The sequence below is a fragment of the Schistocerca americana genome, chromosome 2, assembly GCF_021461395.2.
Source record: "Schistocerca americana isolate TAMUIC-IGC-003095 chromosome 2, iqSchAmer2.1, whole genome shotgun sequence".
Lineage (NCBI taxonomy): Eukaryota > Metazoa > Arthropoda > Insecta > Orthoptera > Acrididae > Schistocerca > Schistocerca americana.
In genome coordinates this window covers 901555074-901578990 of record NC_060120.1, presented here as the reverse complement: position 1 = coordinate 901578990, position 23917 = coordinate 901555074, and the positions used below count along the sequence as shown (strand labels likewise).

At 40.8% G+C, this 23917-nt stretch overlaps 1 protein-coding gene across 1 annotated transcript in view; it reads right to left on the bottom strand.

Moving 5' to 3' along the window:
* Window positions 1-23917, bottom strand: part of LOC124595480 (tubulin glycylase 3A-like) — a 137185-nt gene that overhangs the window by 53026 nt on the left and 60242 nt on the right. The window contains exon 6 of the mRNA XM_047134240.1: window positions 12064-12277. Coding sequence (XP_046990196.1) covers window positions 12064-12277 — 214 coding nt within the window. The remainder of the gene's footprint in view (window positions 1-12063; window positions 12278-23917) is intronic.

Sequence of the window (23917 nt, the reverse complement as noted above, 5' to 3'; positions counted from 1 at the left end):
TAGACAGGGACTCAGTGCTCATTTGAATGCTAACGTGTACACATGTCTTGCTTGTCAACTTACTCTGTGACTTATATGTGTTGTGTCATTCTGAAATATGTGTGTTAAACTTGACGTTATAACACAAACAAGCATGCTCTACAACAGGATATTGTGTGTTGCCAGTATATATACTCAGTCGTTGCCACTGATCCAGTTAGTAACTTGATGGTAATCATACCAATGTAAAAGGCTGAACAATGTTTACATATCAGATGGTACACAACATGTGTCATTTCACAGATGGCTGTCCCATTGGTAGTTTGTGTTTTGCCAGTTACAGGGTTGGTATTGTTGGTGGTAGGAAGGTGCATAGGGCAAGTCTTACAGCAGGAATGGTCACAGTGGTACGAGCAATATGGTAGGAAAATGGGTATAGAAGGAGCATCGGGTCTGTCTAAGACATTGTGGAGATTGATGGAGTAGGGGGAGCGGGGAACTGAGGTGGGGGGAGGGGATTTAGATGTAGCAGGAAAAATGTGAGACAGAATGGATCTCATTTCAGGGCATGATTTTAGGAAGTCACAGCCTTTCCAAAATAGATGATTAATGTGTTCAAGACCAAGATGGTACAGAGCGACAAGAGGTGCACTCCTGTTCTGTTTTTTACAGGGATCAGCAGTGCCATGATTAGATGTGATGGCCCAGGAAATTTTCTTTTGAACTAGACTGGTGGGATAATTATGTCAAATGAAGGCTGAGGTGAGAATGGTGAAGAATTGGTGTAAAGAACTGGTACCTGAATAAATACGTTTGCCTCAAATCCCAAGGCTGTGTGGGAGGGAATGTTTGAAAGGAAAAGGATGACAACTGTCAAAACATTCCATCCTTTACACTCTTGGCATCTGAGACAAATTTATTTGTTCAGGTATGGGCTCTTTACAGCAATACTTCGCTGGATGTAACTACCCCACCAGCCTAGTTCAAAACCAGATTTCCTGTGCCATCACATCCAATCATGGTACTGCTAATCCCTCCAAAAACCAGTATAGGAGTACATCTCATGTCACTCAGCACTATCCTGGTTTTGAATTTATTTATCACCTACTTTTGCAAGATTGTGACTTCCTAAAATGATGCCCTGAAATGTGGTTCATTCTGTCTGACATTTTGCCCACAGCACCTAGAGTAGCTTTTCGTACCACCCCTCCCCCACACCCTCCCCGCAATAGCCTGGTCACACACTATGCTTCTCCTGGAACCATTTCCCTGCTCTATGGCTCCTACCCCCACGACTGTTCCAGGTGTAAAACTACCTCATGCACCCACCTGCCACCGTCTATACCAGTCCTGTAACTGGCAAAATGCATAGTATCAAAGGGAGAGCCACCTGTGATACACAGTATCCTATTGCAGAGCATGCTCTACAATCTAGCAGTCATGACCTTGGTGCCTGTTTCATCACACAAGCCACCTGGATTCTCCCCTTGACACCAGTTTCTCAGAACTCTGCAGGTGGGAACTGGCAATACGACATGTCACTGGTTCTTGCCACCCACCTGGGCTTGATTTATATTAATTTCTTTGGTTGCATAATTTTTTCCAACAGGCACCACAATCTGCAGTTCGTTTCACCCTGTTCCCTTAATGGCTGCTAGAACATCCTCTTTAACTTGCTGACTAAAGCCCCCAGCATACATACTGAGTGCACCTGGTGTCTTTTCCTGTCCCTTGCTCCCATTTCCATATGGGGTACCATCATTCACCGTACTTTTGAACTGCCAATGATAAATAGACCCCTGCCACTTTGCATTTCTCTCCTCCTGAAACTGGACAAACAGGATACCCCAAAATGGATGAGTAGGCATTCCTAACTGTGTTGCATACTTCAACAATATTTTGGTCACAGCTGTAACTCCAGAGGAGCACCTTCACAATCTTGAGCTTTTGTTCCAGAAACTGCCAGCAAGAGGACTTCAATGCATGATGTGCAAGTCAGGTGCCAATGACAGTGCAGTTGAGCACCCCACAAACCAAAAATCAGCAAGTGTTCTTTTATGCAACCTTCCTTGACATATTTAGGGTTTAACCTCTTGGCAAATTGGCTGGAACCAGTGAAGGATTATTGATAAAGTGCAGCTCCTATGAACATCACAGACCTAGAAGTGTTTCTGGGCAGATCAAATATTATGGCAGATTCATTGAAAACCTAGCAGAACTCTCTTATCCACTGACAACAACCTTTCCATGCATTAAGATACTGTCTTAAATGGGTACCACATTTAACAGTGTACACAACTGGTTTGCTTCTGGTAGTATCGTCTGATGCATGCCCCCACAGTATCAGTGTAGTCTTGTCCCAAAATACCCGGATGGCACCAAGTGTCCTAACACATATACTTCTAAGACCTTTTCTGGTTCTCAGTAATGCTATTCTCCAACAGATACTATTTATTCAGTTCAGAAATTTAAATTACTGCTTTACAGACAGAAATTTCATCACATCAGACATCATTGCCATCAGTCATCATCTTTGGCTGAAAGCATTGTTTACCAGATTGGTCTGTCCATCACCTCCAGATCTGGGCAGGTATTTGTCTAACTTTCATTACTCTATCCACTATCGAGGAGGGGTGTATTACACAAATGCGGATGCACTGTCCCAGTTCCCCATGGGACATGACCCAGCTTTCAGCCAACATGAATAGGTGTGTTTCTGGCTTTATTCAGACCCAGATTAGAGTATTTCCATCTTCTCCTTAACATCGTATCAAGTTGCAGCTGTCACCCACAAGAACCTGACATTATGCCACCTTCTTCACTTTGTGCAACACAGGTGGCCACACACAATTCCCAGGCCCCAATTTTGCACCTAAGGTGGCACCAGCTACACCTAAAGGAAGGAGTGTTGTTGTTAGTCTCAGGTGGGCGTGCAGTGCCTCCTGACACTACTGATTAGGATATCTCCTGGATGAAAAGTTTAACCCAACAACATGTGTTCTGGCCACATATACATTCTGAGGTAGTGAACCTTGTCAACCAGTGTCCTTCCTATGAGGCTAATCATGCTGCTTCACATGTACTGACACTGAAAAACCACAGGAGTATATACACATAGATTTTGCTAGCCAATTTTTGGGCTTCATGGAGTTCACTGTGGCCGATTTGCTTTCTGACTTCCATTTTGTATTCTGCAAGTTTTAGGTCACTACTGACATTACCATCATGGTCTTCAGAAAAGTCTTTGCCACAGAAGGCATCCCACATGCCTGGATTTCTGATTATGGGATGGTGTTTATCTGCTGTGACTTTAATAGGTTTCATGTCCATAACAAGATTCAACACCTCTGCACCAAGCCTTTTCACCCAGCCTCCAATAGACATGCTGAATGCTTTATCCAAATCTTCAAGATCTAGTTCTGCAAGGAAATGTCTAGCAATGCACCTAAAGCCTTCTGTAGTTTTCTAGCAACTCACATGCCCATAATGACCAAAAGTCATAGCCAGGCAACGCAGGTTCATCATTGCTCTCAATGTACCCTATTGAACCTATTGAATATACTGTGGCCACTGCTGGCATACACTGCCACTAAGGCTTCTCCTTTCTGGGTGGGTGCACCAGTGTGTGCCCATCAGTTTGGGTGCCACCCACCCTGGATCTACAGAATGACCTCCACCCCACAGACTTCTGCAACATCACTAAAACCAATTTCACCTCCACCATCTGCTCCTCAGACACCAGCAGAACCTGCAGTCCTGTGGTGACTTAAGCATCTCCCATCATACCTTGTCCTGCCTCAGCCTGCTGCAGCGACACCCATAAGTGTCACTTCCACCACCCTCATCTTCTCTCAAGGCAGTTGCTGCTTGGGGTGGAAGGGATGTAGTGGCACCACCCAACATTACCATGGAAACTGAGTAGCTGGCACAACTCTACCACTGAATGTCATGGCACCATTACTCAGACAGTGCTTTGTCTCATGTGAAACCTCTGATAGGATCACACCATTCTCTTGTGTATAAGCTGGCCCAGGGCTAGCCCATGCAGTTATGATGCGAACAGTGGAGTGCTTCCCACTGATATTGTTTTGACTACTGTGTCATTCTAGTGGATTATTTCTAATAGATTGAACTCTGACATGTATTGGACTGGACGTTTCTTTGGAATACAGACTTAAGATTGCTTGCCCTGTTCCTAGTAGCATCTTGTAGGTTTCTCTCTCTGTCTCTTGTTTTGAGTAAACTCCATTGTTCATGTACGTAGACTGCCTTTTGCAAAAACTGTATAAACAGCTCTATATACTGGCCCTGATGCATCATTCAGTATCCTTTGACTGTCATGTCATCCTCTGCCTATGATGTAATTTGGATGCAGTATGGGAGGGCATTAGGTCAGCACACCACTCTCCCAGCTGTTGTCAGTTTCCCAGGCCTTGGAGCCGCTACTTCTCACTAAAGTACAGCCTCAATCGGCATCATAAAGCTGAGTATAACCCATTCTATTCCTTCCACTGTGGGAAAATTCCTGGTAGTACTAGGAACTGAATCCTGGTCTTCTGCATGGCAGTCAGATGCATTGACTACTTAGCTGCAGAAGCAGGCTTGAATTAGGTCCCTCAAAATCGCCACAATACTAGAAAATTTTGTCAAAAGATGCTCTCAAATTTCCTATACCAATATAAAGTTCTTTCCATACTGCAACAATTTTTCAGGGGAAAACGAAGAAGAATAAGAACATGAAGGACGACGAGGAAGAGGAGGAGAAGAGTGAGCAGGAGAGAGAGAAAGAGAGAGAGAGAAAGGAAGAGAGGTAATATCAACTTTCACTACTGTTTTAGAATTATTAAGGAGAGTCCTCCATGCATAATGAATTTTCACTCTTCAGTGAAGTTTGCTCTGATTTGAATCTTCCTGGCTGGACAATGACTTGAATCTCAGACCTTTGCCTTTATGGGCAGGTGCTCTACCAACTGAGCTATCCAGGCATGACTCACAACCTGTCCTCACAGCTTTACTTCTGTTAGTACCTCATCTTATACCTTCCAAACTTCACAGAAATTCACCTGCATATCTAGCAGGACTAGTTTTCCTGGAAGAAAGAATATCTTGGAGTCATGGCTTAGCCACAGACTGGGAGACTGTTTCCAGAATGAATTTTCACTTTTCAGTGGAGAGTGAGCTGATCTGAAACTTCCTGGATGATTAAAACTTGAACCCGGGACCTTCGCTTTTCATGGGAAAGTGATCTATTGAATGCCCTGTCCAAGCACAACTCACAACCTGCCCCCACAGCTTTACTTTCACCAGTACCTCATATTCTATGTTCCAAATTTCATTTCCCCACAACATCCTTTCCTTCAGGAGTGCTAGTCCCACTAGATATGCAGGAGAGCTTCTGTGAAGTGGGAAATGTATCACTATTACATGCCTTGACCTGTCCAAAGATTTTCATCAAATGTAAGTACCAGACACACATCCAACTGTTTAAACAATTTACAGGAATGCAACCAAGTAATGTCCTCAATAACCACCCATATTCTGGCAGATGAATACCCCGTAACTTTCAAGACACAAATGAAAAGAGAAGTTGCTGCACAAGGCATCATAAAACATCTGTGGATGGAGCTATGTTAATCAGAAACAAAAGATGTCATACAAAGAAAGACAACTCACACTGTAAACTAACAGTGCCACCACACAACCAAAGATAACCAACACCAGCAGTTATCTATAGTGAAACATTAATGACAGGTGAATAAGTAGTGCTAACTCAGCCCCTCTGTTGTTTGATGTGGGTGAGAGTTGGATTGCAGGCAGAATTTAAGCAAAAAACATTCATCTCTGTTCATAAGATCACTAATAGTTTAATTTCAACAGCTTCCTTAATAAAACTATCCCACTGACTAGAAGTGCATGCCACAGTCTATGTGTTGTTATATTCCATTGGATGATCTGTACAAAGGCAAGGTTCTCTATGACATGCTACAAATGCATCTCATATAGTAGTGTGTGCTGATTTAAAACTACCTGGCCAGACCCTAGCTTCAAGCTGATACCATTGCCTTTCATGGGCAAGTGCTCTATCAACTGAGCCATCCAAGCATGACTCATAACCCATCCTCACAGCTTTACTTCTGCTGGTACCTCATCTCCTACTTTCAAAATGTTACAGAAGTTCATCTGTACACATAACAGGGCTAATACCCCTGTATTTGATGGCTAATCCAATGATATTGGAACTATTTACCTTACACAAACCAAGATCATCCTTTACAGCTCCTAAAAGATGGTGGTTGAAAAACAATACTTCACATCAAATTTCCTCAGAATGCAACTAACCCCATTCTAAATACTGCCTACCTGAGGCAATAAAGCTGTACGCTTAGGCACCACATTGTTATTCTCTCATAGTTGGTTGACAATGCAGTGTCTAATCTGTCCCTTGCTACATGCATTGTAGTGAAATGTAACTTCAAGGTGGGTTGTTTCATCTGAGAATCTTTCAGGTCTGAGATGAAATGGACCCTTTAAACCAAGGTATGAAGCACCTCTTCATGCTGAGCTGGATGGTGACAACTATCAGCCTGAAGATACAGATAAGTGTGTGTTGCTTCCCTATACACCATACGTCCCTATAATTCCTATTAACTAATGCATCAAGGATAGGAAGGCAACTGTTCATTTCCACCTACATAGTGCAGCAATCATTTGTGTGGATAGAACTGAGATGTTCTAAAAAAAAGCTGTGCAAATTCCCATTGCCATGAGGCTAAGTAACAAGGGTATTGCCTACACATCTAAACTGCATGCAGGTTTCAGTGCCAATGACTTCTGAGCAATGTTCTACAAAATCTTCCATAAAAAACAAGCAGTAATAGGCAACAAAGGGGTCTACATTTCAACTTCATCTGCCTGATCATGAAAGGAAGTGAAAGTAATAATGTTGAAATGGATTAGTTCATTCAGCATCAAACCTAACACCAGTTACAATTGTAATAGATCAGACAGATGAATGTGAGTGAAGAGAGAGACCACATCAAAACTTACTAAAATATCAGTGAAACACAATCACTCTAATCATATGGAATCATCTGAATTTCTAAAGTGATGCACACACTGACTTTGAAGAGCTCTCAATAGAGCAGCAAGTTGTTTTGCTACATTGTCTGATATTACTTCAATAGACCTAAGAGGAATTCCTTCCTTATGGCTCTTAAGAATGCCACATAATCACTGTGAGAAGTTCAAGTTCCATAAAAATAAATGAAATGTAAATGTTTAATTGTGCCTGCCGGTGGCAGATACGTCAATTGGCAATGAGGATGGGATTTGCATGTGTTCTAATTTTTCTTCTACTGTTTTGTGGAACTTGCACTGTTTCTTTTCTGTTCTTGTTCACCACACATCACTTGGCAATAAGGACAAAGTTTTGTGGTTCTTAGTGTGTTTCTCACTCAGCTCTATAGTGCTTTTGATGTTGTTTCCTTTTCTCTGCTGTCTTGTGGCTTTTGTGCCACCTGTGCATTTCCTGACTCATACTGTTGTTGACTTGGTTCCTTAGCACACAGTGGACAATTTCTCATGTGCCTCGTTTAGTTTCTCTGACTTTCACTTTGTTTACAGAAACTAATGTTTGTGGTTGGTTTGTGTACATTGTGAGTCTTGTCCGATATGTTTACTGTGGCAGATGCAGTGCCACATTATGGATTTGATAGCTTATCCCATGATGTCAGGACTGCCTGGTGAGGTTGCTCTCCTGACTTGACTGCAATTGATGGTTCCTGACACAGCATCCAGAGCACTGACTGGCACCTTAGTGACTCCAGAAGTACCCAGCTGCTGCCATCGCTGCACTGCTGAGACTGATCACCTCCAACCACCACCACTTCTGGTGCTGCCTCTTATTCTTGTTGAGCCACTGGACTGTGGGGATGCCGTCTCAATGCTGGCTGCTTCCTGCTAATGTACCCATTGCTCCGCTAGGGTCTGCTGCCACTGGACTACACCACTGCTGTTTTCTCCTTTGGATGCAGTGCTGCCTTCTTCATCTGCTTCTACTCCACCTTGGAGGTCTTCCGCTACCTGTTCCCAATATCTGTGCATGGCCCAGTCCATTCTTATTCCATGTACATTCATTTTGTTTCTTTCTGTGCGTATTTATATGACCAGTGTCCTAATGTCTCCTTCCCAAAGGCTTCTGCACAACAATCTCAGTCTTCTGCAACACAAATTTCCCTCCTCAGAGCTTCCACAGTGCACATATCCCTCCCAAGTGCTTCTGCACAACACCATTTTACTCCAGGTGCTTTTGCACCACACCTTTCCCTTACACATGCTTTTACACTGCACTTTTCCCTCCTTCAGGCTTCCGCACAACAAGACTTACTCTAGGTGCCTGTGCAAGACAAATTGTGCATTTCTAGGGCTTTTGCATCCATTTTATGATTTTTCTCCCATTTTCTTTTCCATGCTTTTATGCCCTCTGTGTCCAGTCTGTCACTTATGTGTATGGTCTCCTTACAGATTGGCTTTCGACAGCTTGCAGATTTGTTGCTGCCAGTCTTACCAGCAGCCCTATGCCTGCCTTCCTGTCCACTCAGTCACGCCTGGCAGATGTCCAGGCCACTGCTGCTGCAAGCATGGGGGCCTGCCTACCATCCAATGGTTGTCTCATCACATTCAATGCGGCCAGCAAGTGCCAGTCGCCACCTGAGGACTTCACTTGGGGTTCCAATTTCTCGCCCCCCAATGAATGGGAGGGGAGGGGGTGGGGAGGGGGGGGGATGCAGTAGGAATGCCATAGTGCCCCACTAAACATCAGGCACCAATGGAAAAATGCACAATTTATTTTTCATACCAGTTGCAGTGTGCTCAGCCCCTATATTGCAGACAACATCATGGAAATTTGCAACCCCAGAATTCTGTGGCCAGATCAGCAGAGGGTGGTGCCAACATTCCAGCTAGGTCACCAGATGGTGCCCAAACTGCATGTATCTGTCCACAACATGAGTATTTACATTGGTGCACAAGCCCCAGAGAACAGTTCTGTTGCAGCCAGAAAACTGAAATCTCCACTATACCACACCAACGGCTGAGCCATCAACTTCTAGACAGCAAGCTGCCTCCTGACCTGGGACTCTTAAGTGGTCAGCAATGTATTCATTGAGATTTGATATAATTACACTGTTGTTCATGTACCTGACAAGATAGTGTCAGACTGGAAGTCTGTCAGACTTAGATATTTCATTACTGTTGGTTCTCAATACTTTTCCAGTAAAATAAATCACAAGAGTTGTTAAGTGTGTATTCTTCTTGACTGAAACTTGGATTTGGACTTTTATTTTAAAACTGAAGTGAGAAACTTATTTTTTTTCCATTTTAAACTAAAGTTATGAGGACTTCACAATCCTGATCATTAAAAGGCATGTGACTATAAAAACTTAATTCAGTATTTTTAATGCAAAGCTCCTAAGACATTCACTAATTTTGGAAGTGTTAAGTGGCTTTGTTATTTACAAACCATCATTTACTTTTTTTACATTTACAGAAGGATAGCATCAACTTTCGAAGAACCACCCTTTCTTTTGTTTCATTGTGGAGAATATTTTTGAGGAAATTGTTTTCAATAAACTTTTGTGTGTTCCATATACCTGAGCTGTTCACTTGTGACCACTAGCAGCAGAAACATTACAGACTTAAATTTTTACTAAAATAATGAAAGCAAAACATTATTTTTGGTACAGATAATTTTATTGTTCTCAAAATTTTTGCCATAAAAATTTACATTCTTCTGTAAAGATTCACACTTATTCATGGAAACTACACACATCAAAAAAAGTTTTGCATCTCCTTGGTTCTGAGAGTTCGAGAACCTGCCACTCTAGTCAAGCGATGTCGTTATCCTGAAAGAAGTCATTCACAACATGTGCATGATGGGAGCACGAATTGTTGTCCATGAAGATGAATGCCTCACCAATGTGCTGCTGATATGGCTGCACTATTGGTTGTAGGATGGCATTCACATATTGTACAGTCATTACAGCAACTTCCATGACCACCAGTGGCTTATGTCGGCCCCACATAATGCCACCCCAAAACAGCAGGGAACCTCCACCTTGCTGCACTCGCTGGACAGTGTGTTTACGGTGGGTTGCCTCCAAACACGTCTCCGACGATGGTCTGGTTGAAGTCATATGTGACACTCATCAGTGGAGAGAAGGTTATGTCAGTCTTCAGTGGTCCATTTGACATGTTGTTGGAGCCACCTGTACCGCGCTACATGGTATCATGGTTGCAAAGATGGACCACACCATGGACGTCAGGAGTGAACTGTGCATCATGCAGCCTATTGCGCACAGTTTGAGTCGTAATACGACATCCTGCGGCTGCATGAAAAGCATTATTTGACATGGTGGCATTGCTGTCAGGGTTCCTTCGAGCCATAATGCGTAGGTAGTGGTCATCCGCTGCAGTAGCAGCCCTTGGGTGGCTTGAGCGAGGCATGTCATTGACAGTTCCTGCCTCTCTGTATCTCCTCCATGTCCAAACATCGCTTTGGTTCACTCCGAAACGCTTTGACACTTCCCTTGTTGAGAGCCCTTCCTGGCACAAAGTAACAATGCAGATGTGATCAAACTGTGGTATTGACCATCTAGGCATGGTTGAACTACAGGCGACACAAGCTGTGTACCTCCTTCCTGGCGAAATGACTGAAACTGATCGGCTGTCGGACCCCTTCTGTCTAATAGGCTCTACTCATGCATGGTTGTTTACATCTTTGGGTGGGTTTAGTGACAGTCAAAGGGACTGTGTCTGTAATACAGTATCCACAGTCAACATCTATCTTCAGGAGTTCTGGGAACCAGGGTGATGCAAAACTCTTTTTGATATGTGTACTTTTGCACTGCACTACCTCAAAAACATAGTTTTGGAAAGACTCAATTAGTTATCGAGCTGGTGGACTTCCTAATTTCATTGATAACTTGGGGCACATAAATTGTTGCATGCCATTCGGTTTGCCCTGTCTCCAACATAACCAAAAATTACATGATATTTTTCGGAAGTGTTTCCTAACACACAACTTTTGGTTGGTTTTGGTTCATTTTAGAACACCAAAACATTTAAATGCTGGTCAGTTTCTAAGTTTTTCTTCCAGTTATGATGTTGTGTATGTGGTTTGCATTTACTCAGTTGAATTATTTCAGTAATTCCTTACACCAATGAACATTAGCTAGTTTTTGAGCTTTGGTTAAAATGTGAGGAATTTATTGGAAAGAGGTCCAAAACTAAATGCTTGGTAAAATTGAATGTGCTGCAGTCTTCAACATGGTTAATGATGCCTTTATTTCATTGCAAATGGCTTTTTTTAATGACAGCAGATTTTTGTCAGCCTTTACTAATTTGTCATGGAAGCACGACCATGGTCAAATCATGCAAACTTGTAGTAAGCAGTATTTCTGGAGATGATTAATATGAAATTCATGAAAAAATCATCAACTAAAAACATTCATGTGAAATTTCCATTTTTCTACAACACACTTTCTTTTGATGCTCACTGTATTGTATGTTAACTACTTGGCCACTTTCTGAGCTGCCATTGTTTTAACAACAAAAACAACAAATTTTAAAGCAATACTCATGTCACATCTTAATACTATCATTTAGTGGTATATTATTATAAAATTATTCTTCTCAGGAGTACAACATTCTCAGAAAGCTGTAAATTGTGTAAACTGGGAATTTGGCTTGGAATGTCATGTTCTGAATGACTTTTTGTGTACACCTACTGATAATAATTTTCATGTTCATACATGCATGAAATAATTTATTGTAATTGAAGGAATCATGAAAAACCAAAAATAGTATAGACTTTTCTTACCTATAAAGCTGTCAGATAAGATATTATATCCACATATGTTTCTGAATATTGAGTCTAAATATAGATTGAAAGAACTTCCATTTTTCATATGCTAATTGAAAATTTTTGTTTTCTTTATAGTGAGTGTTGTTTCCTTTTTGTTTTCCAGTACCTAATAAGAGGTTTAGTTTTTTTTTAGCAGTTATGTTTGTAATATATTAACATACCTATGTACTTTTGAACCACATATCTGCTTTCTTTCATGACAGCTGGATTTATTTTGTGCAGTACAGACTCTAACCTATTAACCAGCTGAATTCCTCTGCCTCGACATTTATTTCCTGGTTTTAGTATCCATATATTATTCATTCCATCAAGATCAATCTGTGGCCAAAATTTTCGAATTTTTATAAGCATTGTCTTGGCAGTTGCATATAGTGTCTGAAAACAAACAAGAAACAGAAAATGAGCCAGTACAATATTTAGAGACAATATTTTAATTGAAATGAAATCACTAACTAAACTGATCTAGAAATCCAATCTATAAATGTTTTAGCTGACTGTAGCAGTGTAGTAGTCAAGACAGTGCGTTTAAATTTGAGAGGAGTGGATTTCAGATCTTAATTTCACAATCTGGTCTTAGTTTTTGTGAAGCATGGCCTACCAGAGATGGGAATTCATATGTGAATGGTGGACTACTGTACATCAACGCAACTACTTGTGAAAGCGTGCTGTTTGCATGCTGGTGTAACATCAGACGGCAAGATGGTCTGCTACATCTTCTGTGTGAAATATGCAAGTTGGACTTCATTGAACTGCAGTTGTTTGTAATGGGAATGCATAAAAGTGTTTCGATGATGTGGATGTTCAAGCACAGGCATGCTGTAGGTTGAGCTGTACACATGTTATTTCTTGTTAATGACTGTGCTCATTGTTACTTCTGCCAGTCCTCAGACTGGTAACAATGAAGTCACTGACAGAACTCATTACTGTTCTGAACTGAGATGGTTTTGTAGTGTTGCTTTGTATTGTACCTTGTTTAATTATGTAGCATTATGTAACTTCTGTGTGATATATTAATTAGGCTGCAAATGAATTGTTTGCTGTTTAGTTCTTCTTAAAGTAAAAGAAAGTGTGTTATTAAAGTTTAAAGACAGACTGGATGTAATTAATTCTTTCAATTCAAAAGCAAGTTCACTTTTGTGGTTTCTCACAATTTTGTTACCATTAATTTGGTTTGCCGTTGTTATAATAAATGCTGTTCACTTGTCCTAAATATAAGAATCAATAAACACATGACAGCTAACTCCAGCTCTTTGTGACATTCACATGCTTTATTTCTTCATTTATTGTCCTCGGTGTCAACATACTTCATTGTGATACTGGCTGAAAAAATAGTATAGTACTGCCTACTGTAAATGATGTAGCTGACAGATGCGCAGCTGCGTTTCACAGTTCTTTACTTTCACTGTTCACAACCCCAAAGTATTACACAGTTATATGGCCAGTGCACTATAGTGTAACTTTTTGTAAGCCTCATTAACAAGTTTGCAGGTGAAAATCCACATACTGCTACAATAGTTTACTGTTGAACATCTACGAGCAGTAACAACCTAACCACACAGTTCACAGTCTTTCAAATAAATTTAACAGACACTGTCATTGTTTTGACGATGGCCTCTTTTTGTTACACTTATTTCACAGTTAAGTTGATGCATTGTTGTTGTTCTAACCAACACAGGTTTCTTGCCTGAAACTCAGTCGTGGACTGACTGTCTCATGACCAAAAATCAGGCCCTTATATATACTTACAATAATAGGTGCTGAAACTACACATTGTTTGGCCATGGACTGACTGCCTCAGGACCAAAAATCAGGCCCTTATATATACTTACAATAATAGGTGCTGAAACTACACATTGTTTGATGTTTAATTTACACAAATTACAATTAAAACTTAACTCGTTAAATTAACTGAATATATCAAAAATTGGTTCTTTTTAACTGTTTCTTCTACTACAAAGTTTAATCCAAATTATTTGTTTAAATGATGAAATTAACAAATATTGTTAGCAAACAATACTTTTGACAAAACTGTTAATTACTTTGGAATTAATTAAGGACTGACTTTGCTAACATGTTTTCAAACAGAGCCAAATTTTAAGGTTACTAGTATTTCGTCTTCCAAATGTTTATAATTAGTACAAAATTTATATTTGTTAGAATTTAAGTTACAAAACAATAACTGATTTCACCCTATAACAAAAGATATTAACTAGGAATAGTCAAAATAAATTAAAAAATCAATTACGTACCTAAAATTAAGCACAAAATTAGATCTGGCATTATATTATTTAAAACAGTGGGCTAACCCTTTTATTTTATGACAGTGCAGATTACACTCATGTATGTTAATGGTGATTAGTTAAAAGTGAAAGAATGAATTTTAAGGAGGCAGATGGCAAAACAAGGATGGAAGTAAAAGTATCCCAGCTTGCTTTGGCATACCTTCCACTCCACACTGAGACTGTTGTTTTACTGTTGTAATACCAGAGTGGTACGTTCAACAAGATCATTAGTGATTTGTTTCTTTCCTGGTCCATAACTACAGTATTCTATCTCTACTGATCCAAACTGGAGGCTGAACCAGCCTGCCTACTTCTATATTATGTGGGTTTGTTAAACATCTAGATAAGTGGATAACCTGAAATGGATGGCTTTCAGTATATGTGATTAAGTATGTATAGTCAAGCGTTCCTCCTTTCTCTCACATGTACCATGAAAACAATGACTGCTTGTGCCCTGCTGTGCTATGTGTTTAGTTTTCACCTTTCTAGACACACCAGAAGATTGGAAGACAGCACTAATTGTCCTTATATTCATGAAAGGGAGTAGGAAGAATTGAAGAAAATATAGGTGCCACACTGATACCACATTGTGCCAAGGTATGTGAAAAGATCCTGGAGAAAATATCTGAACAAGGGTCAAGAACAAATTGAGAGAGGAACAGCATGGCTTTAGACCTGGGAAGTCAACTGTTCACCTCACGTTTGCAGTGAGGCAGGTCCAGGAGCACCACTATGAATTTGGGGAAGACCTTGTGATAGTCTTTCTTGACATAGAAAAGGCATTTGTTAGTGTCTGTAGAAGGAAGGTCTGGGAAGTACTAGAAAGGAAGTAAGTTTCAGTAAATATTAATACTGATGCCAAGCTGCAAGAAAATAACAATGAAAGCAACCATACCTGCTCCAGAATAACAAAGATTGATACCCAGCTGTTCACAGGACAGCTGCCACAGCAATACCCAATCAGAAAATGCAATTGGCCGCACCTCCTGTTCCATTCATCGCTGTCAAATCTCTCCGCTACTGCAGATAGCGGCTACTGTAGCCAGTTGCAGATGATGCTTACGGCTGGTGACAGACAGTTGTGGTCCATTTCATTGTGTGCTTTATTTCTCTGTGCAGTGACTTTATTTTGCCCTGCAGAGTGTTTGAAGCTTGTAGTGGAAGTATGCAAAAAAGTGTGGCTGCTAAATGCAAGTTCAGCAACCTGCTCATGTTTTGCATGGTCAGACACGTGAGTTTGTGTGTTCAGTGTGGGAATGTTTCAAGAAGGAGAGAGACAATGGTGCAACTCTACTGCCTCTAACAAAGATAGTTGAAAGAACTGCAAATGCCTTGAAGATACACAAGAATAGGGTTATCAAAATCTGTAAGGAGAAATATTGTGCAGAAGAGGAAGAGCCGAGTTCATCCAGACTGCTGACACCATGAAAGAAGAGAAGGACAGAACCACACATAACAAACTTGGACTCTTTTTCACAAGATGCTGTCCATCACCACATATGTGGATATTACAAGAGAAAAGAACATCCGACTACAAAAAAGCTGTGCATTACCCTTTGTGAGGCACAGTTATGCAATGGCAGTAAAATGCCTTTGTAAACAGTTGTCAGAGCCCTTGGTTTTTGGTACAAAAAAATTAATAGATGGAGTTATAATAGGGAGAAATGGCATATTAGTGCAGCATTGTCAGTTTTTGAGAACATTGTTAAAGTGCTGTTTGACGATATTGTGTGGCCTGATGAAACCTGGATAAATACCAGTCATTCCTCCAGAAATGACTGGACAGATGACAGCATATGTAGAAGTTATGCTGTTCCAATGGGAGGGAGCGCAATAATTATTGTCTTGCATGCTGAAAATGCATCTGGTTTCTTACCTAGTTGTCTCCTCATTTACAAATCGAGGAAAATAAATGACTGCCATGAGGAGATGAACCAAGATATCTTCCTGAGGTGGTCAAGGGACTACTGAAAAACTTAAATTGGCCATCGTAGTGGATAATGCCCCACACAACTCAATTATTAAGGACAAAGCTTCAGTGATGGGAACAAAAAAAGCCAACATTGCTGAGTAGCTGAAATGCCACAACATGAAAATTCGGGATGATTTATGTAAGGTGGGGCTCACAGAAATAATAAAGAAAAATAAGCCCCAGTTTCAACGTATGTTGTGGATGAGATAGCTAAAAAACATGGCCTCAGCATTCTTAGGCTTTCACCATATCACTGCCACTTTAAAGCCCTGAAATGATTTGTGCACACATTGAAAATTACATGACAAAAAACAAAAGCTTCACTGTGGCAGAAATTCAAAGACTCTTAGAGAAAGCAATGGCATAAATAATGCTGGAAAAGTGGAGTAATGCTGTACACAACACAGAAGCAGTTGTTAAAGAAGCAACAAAAAGTGAAGTGAGTGTGGAGAGTAATATTAAAAATATAATTACATCCTTGGGCACTATCCACAGACCAGAGCTATGATAATGACAGTGCTGAGGAAGAACATGATTTTGAACTAAGTGGCATTTACCATTTGCCTTAATTTGTCTTTATTTTTGCATTTGTGTTTCATATTTTTCGCTGTGCAGTGTATGCTGCAGTTGCACAATAAATCTCATCTTGTTATTAATGAATACTCCTTTCCACAAGTATGACACTTTTCATCCACACTACAGTGATTGTAAGTACTCAAGCAGTTTATATTATTTTAATATTGTTAGTTATTGTATTTACATGAATGATTCAGATCAACTTTAACACCCCCTATGTATTGAATATGACAACTGAATGTGATTCATTCTGATTATTGTAAAAACGGGGTGCTTCTGTTGCTTTTGTTGAGATAAACAAATAATAAGGACACAGTATCATTTTATACATGGGAGTTCATTTGTTGAGCCACAAGGATATAACAATTCTCTAAAGTGAACTCAATACCATACATTAAAAGGTGTCACGAGCAGGCAGTCCAATACGGAACCACACATCTGTTGCTGTTGCAGCCATAATGCATGGGCATGCACCAACAAACCAACAACATCACCCACTTCCACATTCAACTGTGCTTCACTGTCAACCACTTGTTATTCAGAACCACATATACAAAAGTAAGGCACTTCAAGAAAAATAAATCAAGAAAATAGAAAATCTTTGGTTAATGAAGTGGAAGAGGTAAATGTTAAAAAAGTGATGAGAAACATAACTGTCAAACTTATAGCCAATTTAAGCACAGAAGTAAGCCCAAACATTGTCATCATAAAATTTTTTTAAAAAATGTGTCGTTTCCTGGTGTAACCCTTTCAGTTTGGTGTAACTTCACTCATTCTATTCTCATAGCTTCATCTCCACTGTCTCCTTCTTCTCTGACCTATCCCTCCACCCCTCCTCCCACTCCAGTTCTCCACATGAAACTCCTCCTGTCTGCATCAAGGCTACATGTCTATACCATCCTCTTGCTGCTTCTCCCTCCCAATTGTCAGCCACCATTCTCTCCAACCCTCCCTACCCCTTCCAGTCTCCTTTCTCCCCTCATATACTCTACAAGATACACCCCTTCACCTTCGTTGAGCTGCAATGTGGTAAACGTGGTTGGCTGGATCATTGTTGCTGTACAGATGTAAATATACTTAGTAGCAGTTAGCTTTGAAAAAACAGCAGCAACTGAAAGTTTGGAAATGATTTCAGTCTTGTTGACATGGTCATCAAAGGATCAGTGCATTAATTATAGCATACAGTAAGTTGCTGCCTTTCTTTATATTAGCTGTACTCAGTGAGTTTGTTTCATTATGTGTCTGAAATGTCTGCCAGACTTTCTTCATTCGGGTGCTAATGAAGTTTCAAGGTGTTCCAGAATAAAAGAGAACTAGAAAGTGTGAAGTTCTTGGTCCGGAATTGATTGTGTGTTCCTGAGGAGTTACTGAAGTTTGCATAATTAGCACAGCAATATCACAGCCATTGGAATGTGGTTCAATAAGAGTTCCAGTCATAGAACAGGGAGGAGCACCACCAAAAATAGTAGTAGCAGAAGTATATAGTTTATTTTCATTGTTTAGTGTACTAGTTTTCTTGCATGCTTCTTAGAAGTGAAGTGGGTCTGTTTGTTTACCTATTTTAGTAATGCTATTAATTTTTTCTAAGACTTTGTGCATTTTGCAATCACTAGTGCAGCATAAGCTAACTTTGAAGCGAAATTTCACATCACAGTAAGCACTAGCGTCATCTGATTTGCTTGAATTTTGTGACTATTGCAGATAGTAAACTGTCAGTAGTGTTCCACTTGATGAACATGCGAGGAGCAGTGTCAGCAGCACTGGTACCTAGTCTGTTTTTGTCATTTAGTTTTACAGTTTTCTTATGCGCTTCTGAGAAGAAATGAACTGTAAATGTTTATATCTCCATTTTTAACAGTGTTATTACTTTTGTTCTAAGATATTACATATTTTGCAGTTACTAATGTGTTATGAACAAGCTTTATGCTGTTTACTTTGGTGCTGGTCCTTATTTTTCTTGTTTATATTTTGCGTGTATCATTATTTTAATGATGTAAACTTATGCCATGTGAAGCATGGCAGTAGTTAATTCTCTTGTTGTGCCCTGTTTTTTTGTTTCTTAGTTAAGTTTATTACTTTTTTGGTAACTATACTGTCTTTTTCCCCCTTCATGGATTTATATAGTTTTACATAGTAGGAAATGCATAGTGACTGTGCTTGTTGGCTGCAGACACAAGACACAATTTGGAACAGCTGTAAGCTGCTCTGAGCTGCAGTGAAAGTAGAGAACCAATGGTGAAATCTGCAATGTCTTTGGCCCTGGAAACCCTGATGCCATGAAAACTACTGATGCACAACATCTGACCAATTTGTTCTCACTTGAAGGTGAATGGTAGACAGTGATGTGTTCAGTTATCTCTAGGAAGAAGGTGAATGTGGGGACGGGCTGCATGGCTGTCATTTTACACCTTAGCAACAAGTTTGAGGTCCTGCCAAAGTGCTGATAAAACATCTGAGCCACATGGGACGCCTCATCTGGTGCTCAAGTGGCTGATTTTCCCATCAAGTCCAGGCAGGTACAGAGAGTGGATATTTTGCTCATTAGGAGCTCCACCATTTGGCAGGGGAATGAGCCTTTCAAAAAAAATAATAGGCAACCAGAGTAAGAAAATCATTGTGCACTTAGGATGGTTGTGGAGAGATCCCTTTAAGATATTGAGGATGCTCTGCCAGTAGTTACTGAATGCACTGGAACTGGCTGCAAATAATAGATCATGTTACCATACAACAGGCTTATTGCTTATGTTCTCGGGCTATCCTTGGTTCCTTTAGAATGCTGGATGAACTGATAAATACAGCTAGTCCTGCATGCAGTGTGGAAACCTGGCTCATTATTTGCAGTAGCATAGAGTCAATTGTAGTCCTCTGGTTTGGAGCTGAGAGGAACATTCACACCACAAAGGTTCAGACAATTATGCAAATGTGAACTTTCAGATCAATATGTCACATGTGTGCTACATAAAGGTTCCAGTTACTCTAGTAGGAGAGCATATGTAGTGTGCACATTGCATTTTCTTATTTTACAATGAGGATGTTGAAATACTCACCATGGTCAGAGAAAGGTCATTTATAGTACTCTTGGAGAAGAACTTAACAACCTTGCAAATCAGAATGTGATAATGTTAACGTGCTATTAGTAAACTGAAGGTGTATTCATGGTAATACCACAGAATTAATTATTGAAGGTAATAAAGCCAGATAGCATTAGGAACAGAAAGCTGCCAGAAAGAGAAGTAAAGAGCAGCAAAATCCTAAATTCAGAGCAGAATATATACATCAAAAGCACACAATATACATCAATAATGGTGGAGTATTTACTGATGCAAAAAATTTCAATAATATCTAGTGCCTTTATTATATATATAAAAAAAACTGAATATGATGTAGTCTTGGTAAGGTGAATAACATTGGTAATCAGACAGTCTTATAGATGATCTGCATAATGAGCCATAATGGCACAGTGCTTCAGAAAAACTGTGGCAATCTCACGACTTTGCTAATCGTGTTATTGTAATGGGAGCAACTTCAATTTGTGGGTTATAGAATGGGAGACTTGTGCGATTAAAACTGGTGCTAGAGACACCAATTCCTGTGAGACTGATCTGAATTTCATTTCTGAAAATTACTTGGAGCAGATAGTTAGAGAACTGACCTGGGAGACTAGTAAGTGGATCAAAATCATATGTTCAGTTGCTGAGTGATCATACTAACACTGAAAAGGAAGATGACAGAGAGAAGGTTGAAATACTAAATTTGGTCTTCAAAATTGTCTCACTGGGGAAAACTGTAATTCAATTTTTCCTTTCAGTCTTCACATAACTGGCAAAACGCCAGATCTAGAGTTAAGTGATCATACGATACAAAATCAACTAAAACTGTTTAACAGTGGGGAGGCATTTGGGCTGGACAAGGTACCTGTAAGATTCTATCAAGATTATGTGACAGAAGTTACACGTAGTTTATCATAGATTGCTGGAGCAACAGAGCAGACCAAGTGATTGGAAAAAGTAAACGTCATTCCCATTTTCAAGACATATCATTGGACAGATACATATAATTATAGACCTATGCAGTTGACAATCTATTATAGAATTAATTTTTGTACTCTTGTCTTATCATCTTTTGCAGAATGAAAATCTCATCCATAAAAATTAACAGATTCATTAACAGAGATTTTGAAAATCTCAGCTTGCTCTATAGATTCAATCTCAGCTTGCTCTATAGACCCAATCTCAGCTTGCTCTATTGGTCTATAAAATCCAAAGGGCTGTAGACAATGGCACCCAGGTTTGTGCCACATTCCTTGACTTCTGGTAAGCATTTTATACAGTTGCACACAATTGTTTAGTGAACAAAATATGATGTTACTGAGTACTGGATCATCCTTGTAACTGGACTGAGGACTTCCTAGCAGACAGAACTCAACACATTATTCTTAATGGGACAATCATAACAGATATAAAGGCAATTTCAGGAGCTTCTCAAGGGATTGTTACAGGGCCATTACTGTTTACAGTATATGTAAATGGTGTAGAAGATCATTTGGAAGTTTCAAGAGGTTGTTCACAGACAATGCTAGTGTCTACAGGATTGATAATTGGTGCAGGGACTGGCAGTTTAATCCAAATGAAAATAAATGTAATGTATTGCACTTCAATTATCAAAGAGATCCATAACTGTTTAACTATGCCATTGGTGATAAATTATTGGAAACAGTAACAGCTATAAAATACCCTGGAGTTATCACAACTATGTAGTATATGAGATTGGTCCAAAGTAACACAAATATAGTTTTATTCATGAAGCACTCAAATACAATGGGAACAGTCTCCCATGAATCCACAAGTAACATGACATAGTACACTGAAATGAATGACACACTGGAAAAACAAACAAGTGAGCCAGTCAGCACTGCTCTGTGCATATATATATGTGTGTGTGAGTCACCAGTAGATGGCATGGTGGAGATCTTGCCACTTGCACATCTCCCCCATGTGGTCTCCAGCAGCCAGCCCATGCTGGTATAGTTGGCCGCAGATCCAAACATGCAGGCATGGCTCAACACCACATACTGTGCACATACAGTAGTCTCAGGATATAGCACACCTTTCCCTCATGCAAAGTGGACGCCCAGCCCATGCAGAAGATGCCAGCAGCCTGACAAGACACACATCCATCAGGTCCGGAATGGCGGAAGTCAGTGCTGATGGCAGGGGCAGGATGATGTACCAGGTTCGTGTAGTCGTCTGTCTTCTGTTTTTGTTTTGAACGGCCAGTGTCGGTTGGTCACAGCCAGTGTGCTCCCTGCCACCGTTGGATAAGCAGCTGCCAGCAGAAAGCCGTATACTCTTAGCTGACTTATTTGTTACATAGTTTAATTCTTAATTTCTTTGCTTGTTTTTGGGTACTTGCATTGTTTAATTCATAAATTTTGGTCATATTATAGTATTTGAGAGTTGCAGCATCGTGTTTTAGTACCTGAATAGTGTAAAATCACATAGTCTCCTTCTGCCGCCGAAAAGTGTGTCAGCAGTGCACAAGTAGCAGCAATACTGCATTTACTAGGCTATCTTGTATTTTAGTAACCATTTAAATTTTGTGTCGAATTGTTTGTGCTCTCTGTAGATTAGATCAGACGTTCTTTGCACAACAGTATTTAGCATGGATAGGGACTGCGACTGCTGTGTTTGGATGTGGGCTGAGTTGGCATCCCTCCACTCCCAGCTTCAGACAGTGTTGGCTTCAGTCACACAGCTTGAGGCTGTTGCCAATGGGCATCACTGTGGGGGTCCGGATGGGGGTTTGTCGGGGACGGCCAGCTCGTCCCATGCATCCCCCAAACTGACTGCCCACACTGAAGCTGACCCCTCACCCGTGGTAGAGTGGGAGGTCGTCTCGAGGTGTGGCAGGGGGCGAAAAACATTCCAGAGGGCTAAACGGAAGGCCTCTGCAGGTTGTCTGACAAACCAGTTTCAGGCTCTGTCTCTGGCTTATGCTGATCTTTGGCAGACATGGCTACTTGTCCTGTTTGAGCGGTTGCCCCTCAGTCTGCAAGATCCAGGCGGTCGCAGAGGGTGAGCTTACTGGTAGTTGGGAGCTCCAATGGCAGGCACGTTATGGGGCCCCTTAGGGATATGGCAGCAAGAGAGGGGAAGAAAACCAATGTGCACTCCGTGTGCATACCGGGGGGAGTCATTCCAGATGTGGAAAAGGTCCTTGTGGATGCCATGAAGGGTACAGGGTGCACCCATCTGCAGGTGGTCGCTCATGTCAGCACTAATGATGTGTGTCGCTATGGATCAGAGGAAATCCTCTCTGGCTTCCTACGGCTGTCTGATTTGGTGAAGACTGCCAGTCTCGCTAGCGGGGTGAAAGCAGAGCTCACCATCTGCAGCATCGTCAACAGGACTGACTGCGGACCTTTGGTACAGAGCCGAGTGGAGGGTCTGAATCAGAGGCAGAGATGGTTCTGCGACTGTGTGGGCTGCAGATCCCTCGACTTGCGACATAGGGTGGTGGGGTTTCGGGTTCCACTGGATAGGTCAGGAGTCCACTACACACAGCAGGTGGCTACATGGGTAGCAGGGGCTGTGTGGCATGGACTGGGCATTTTTTTTAGGTTAGATGGCCTCGAGCAAGTACAGAAAGGGCAACAGCCTCAAAGGGTGCGGGGCAAAGTCAGGACATGCAGGGACCAAGCAGCAATCGGTATTGTAATTGTAAACTGTTGAAGCTGCATTGGTAAAGTACCAGAACTTCAAGCACTGATAGAAAGCACTGAAGCTGAAATCATTATAGGTATGGAAAGCTGGCTGAAGCCAGAGATAAATTCTGCTGAAATTTTTACAAAGGCACAGATGGTGTTTAGAAAGGATAGATTGCATGCAACCGGTGGTGGCGTGTTTGCCGCTGTTAGTAGTAGTTTATCCTGTAGTGAGTTAGAAGTGGATAGTTCCTGTGAATTATTATGGGTGGAGGTTACACTCAACAACTGAGCTAGGTTAATAATTGGCTCCTTTTACCGACCTCCCGACTCAGCAGCATTAGTGGCAGAACAACTGAGAGAAAATCTGGAATACATTTCACATAAATTTTCTCAGCATATTACAGTCTTAGGTGGAGATTTCAATTTACCAGATATTGACTGGGAAATTCAGATGTTTAGGACGGGTGGTAGGAACAGAG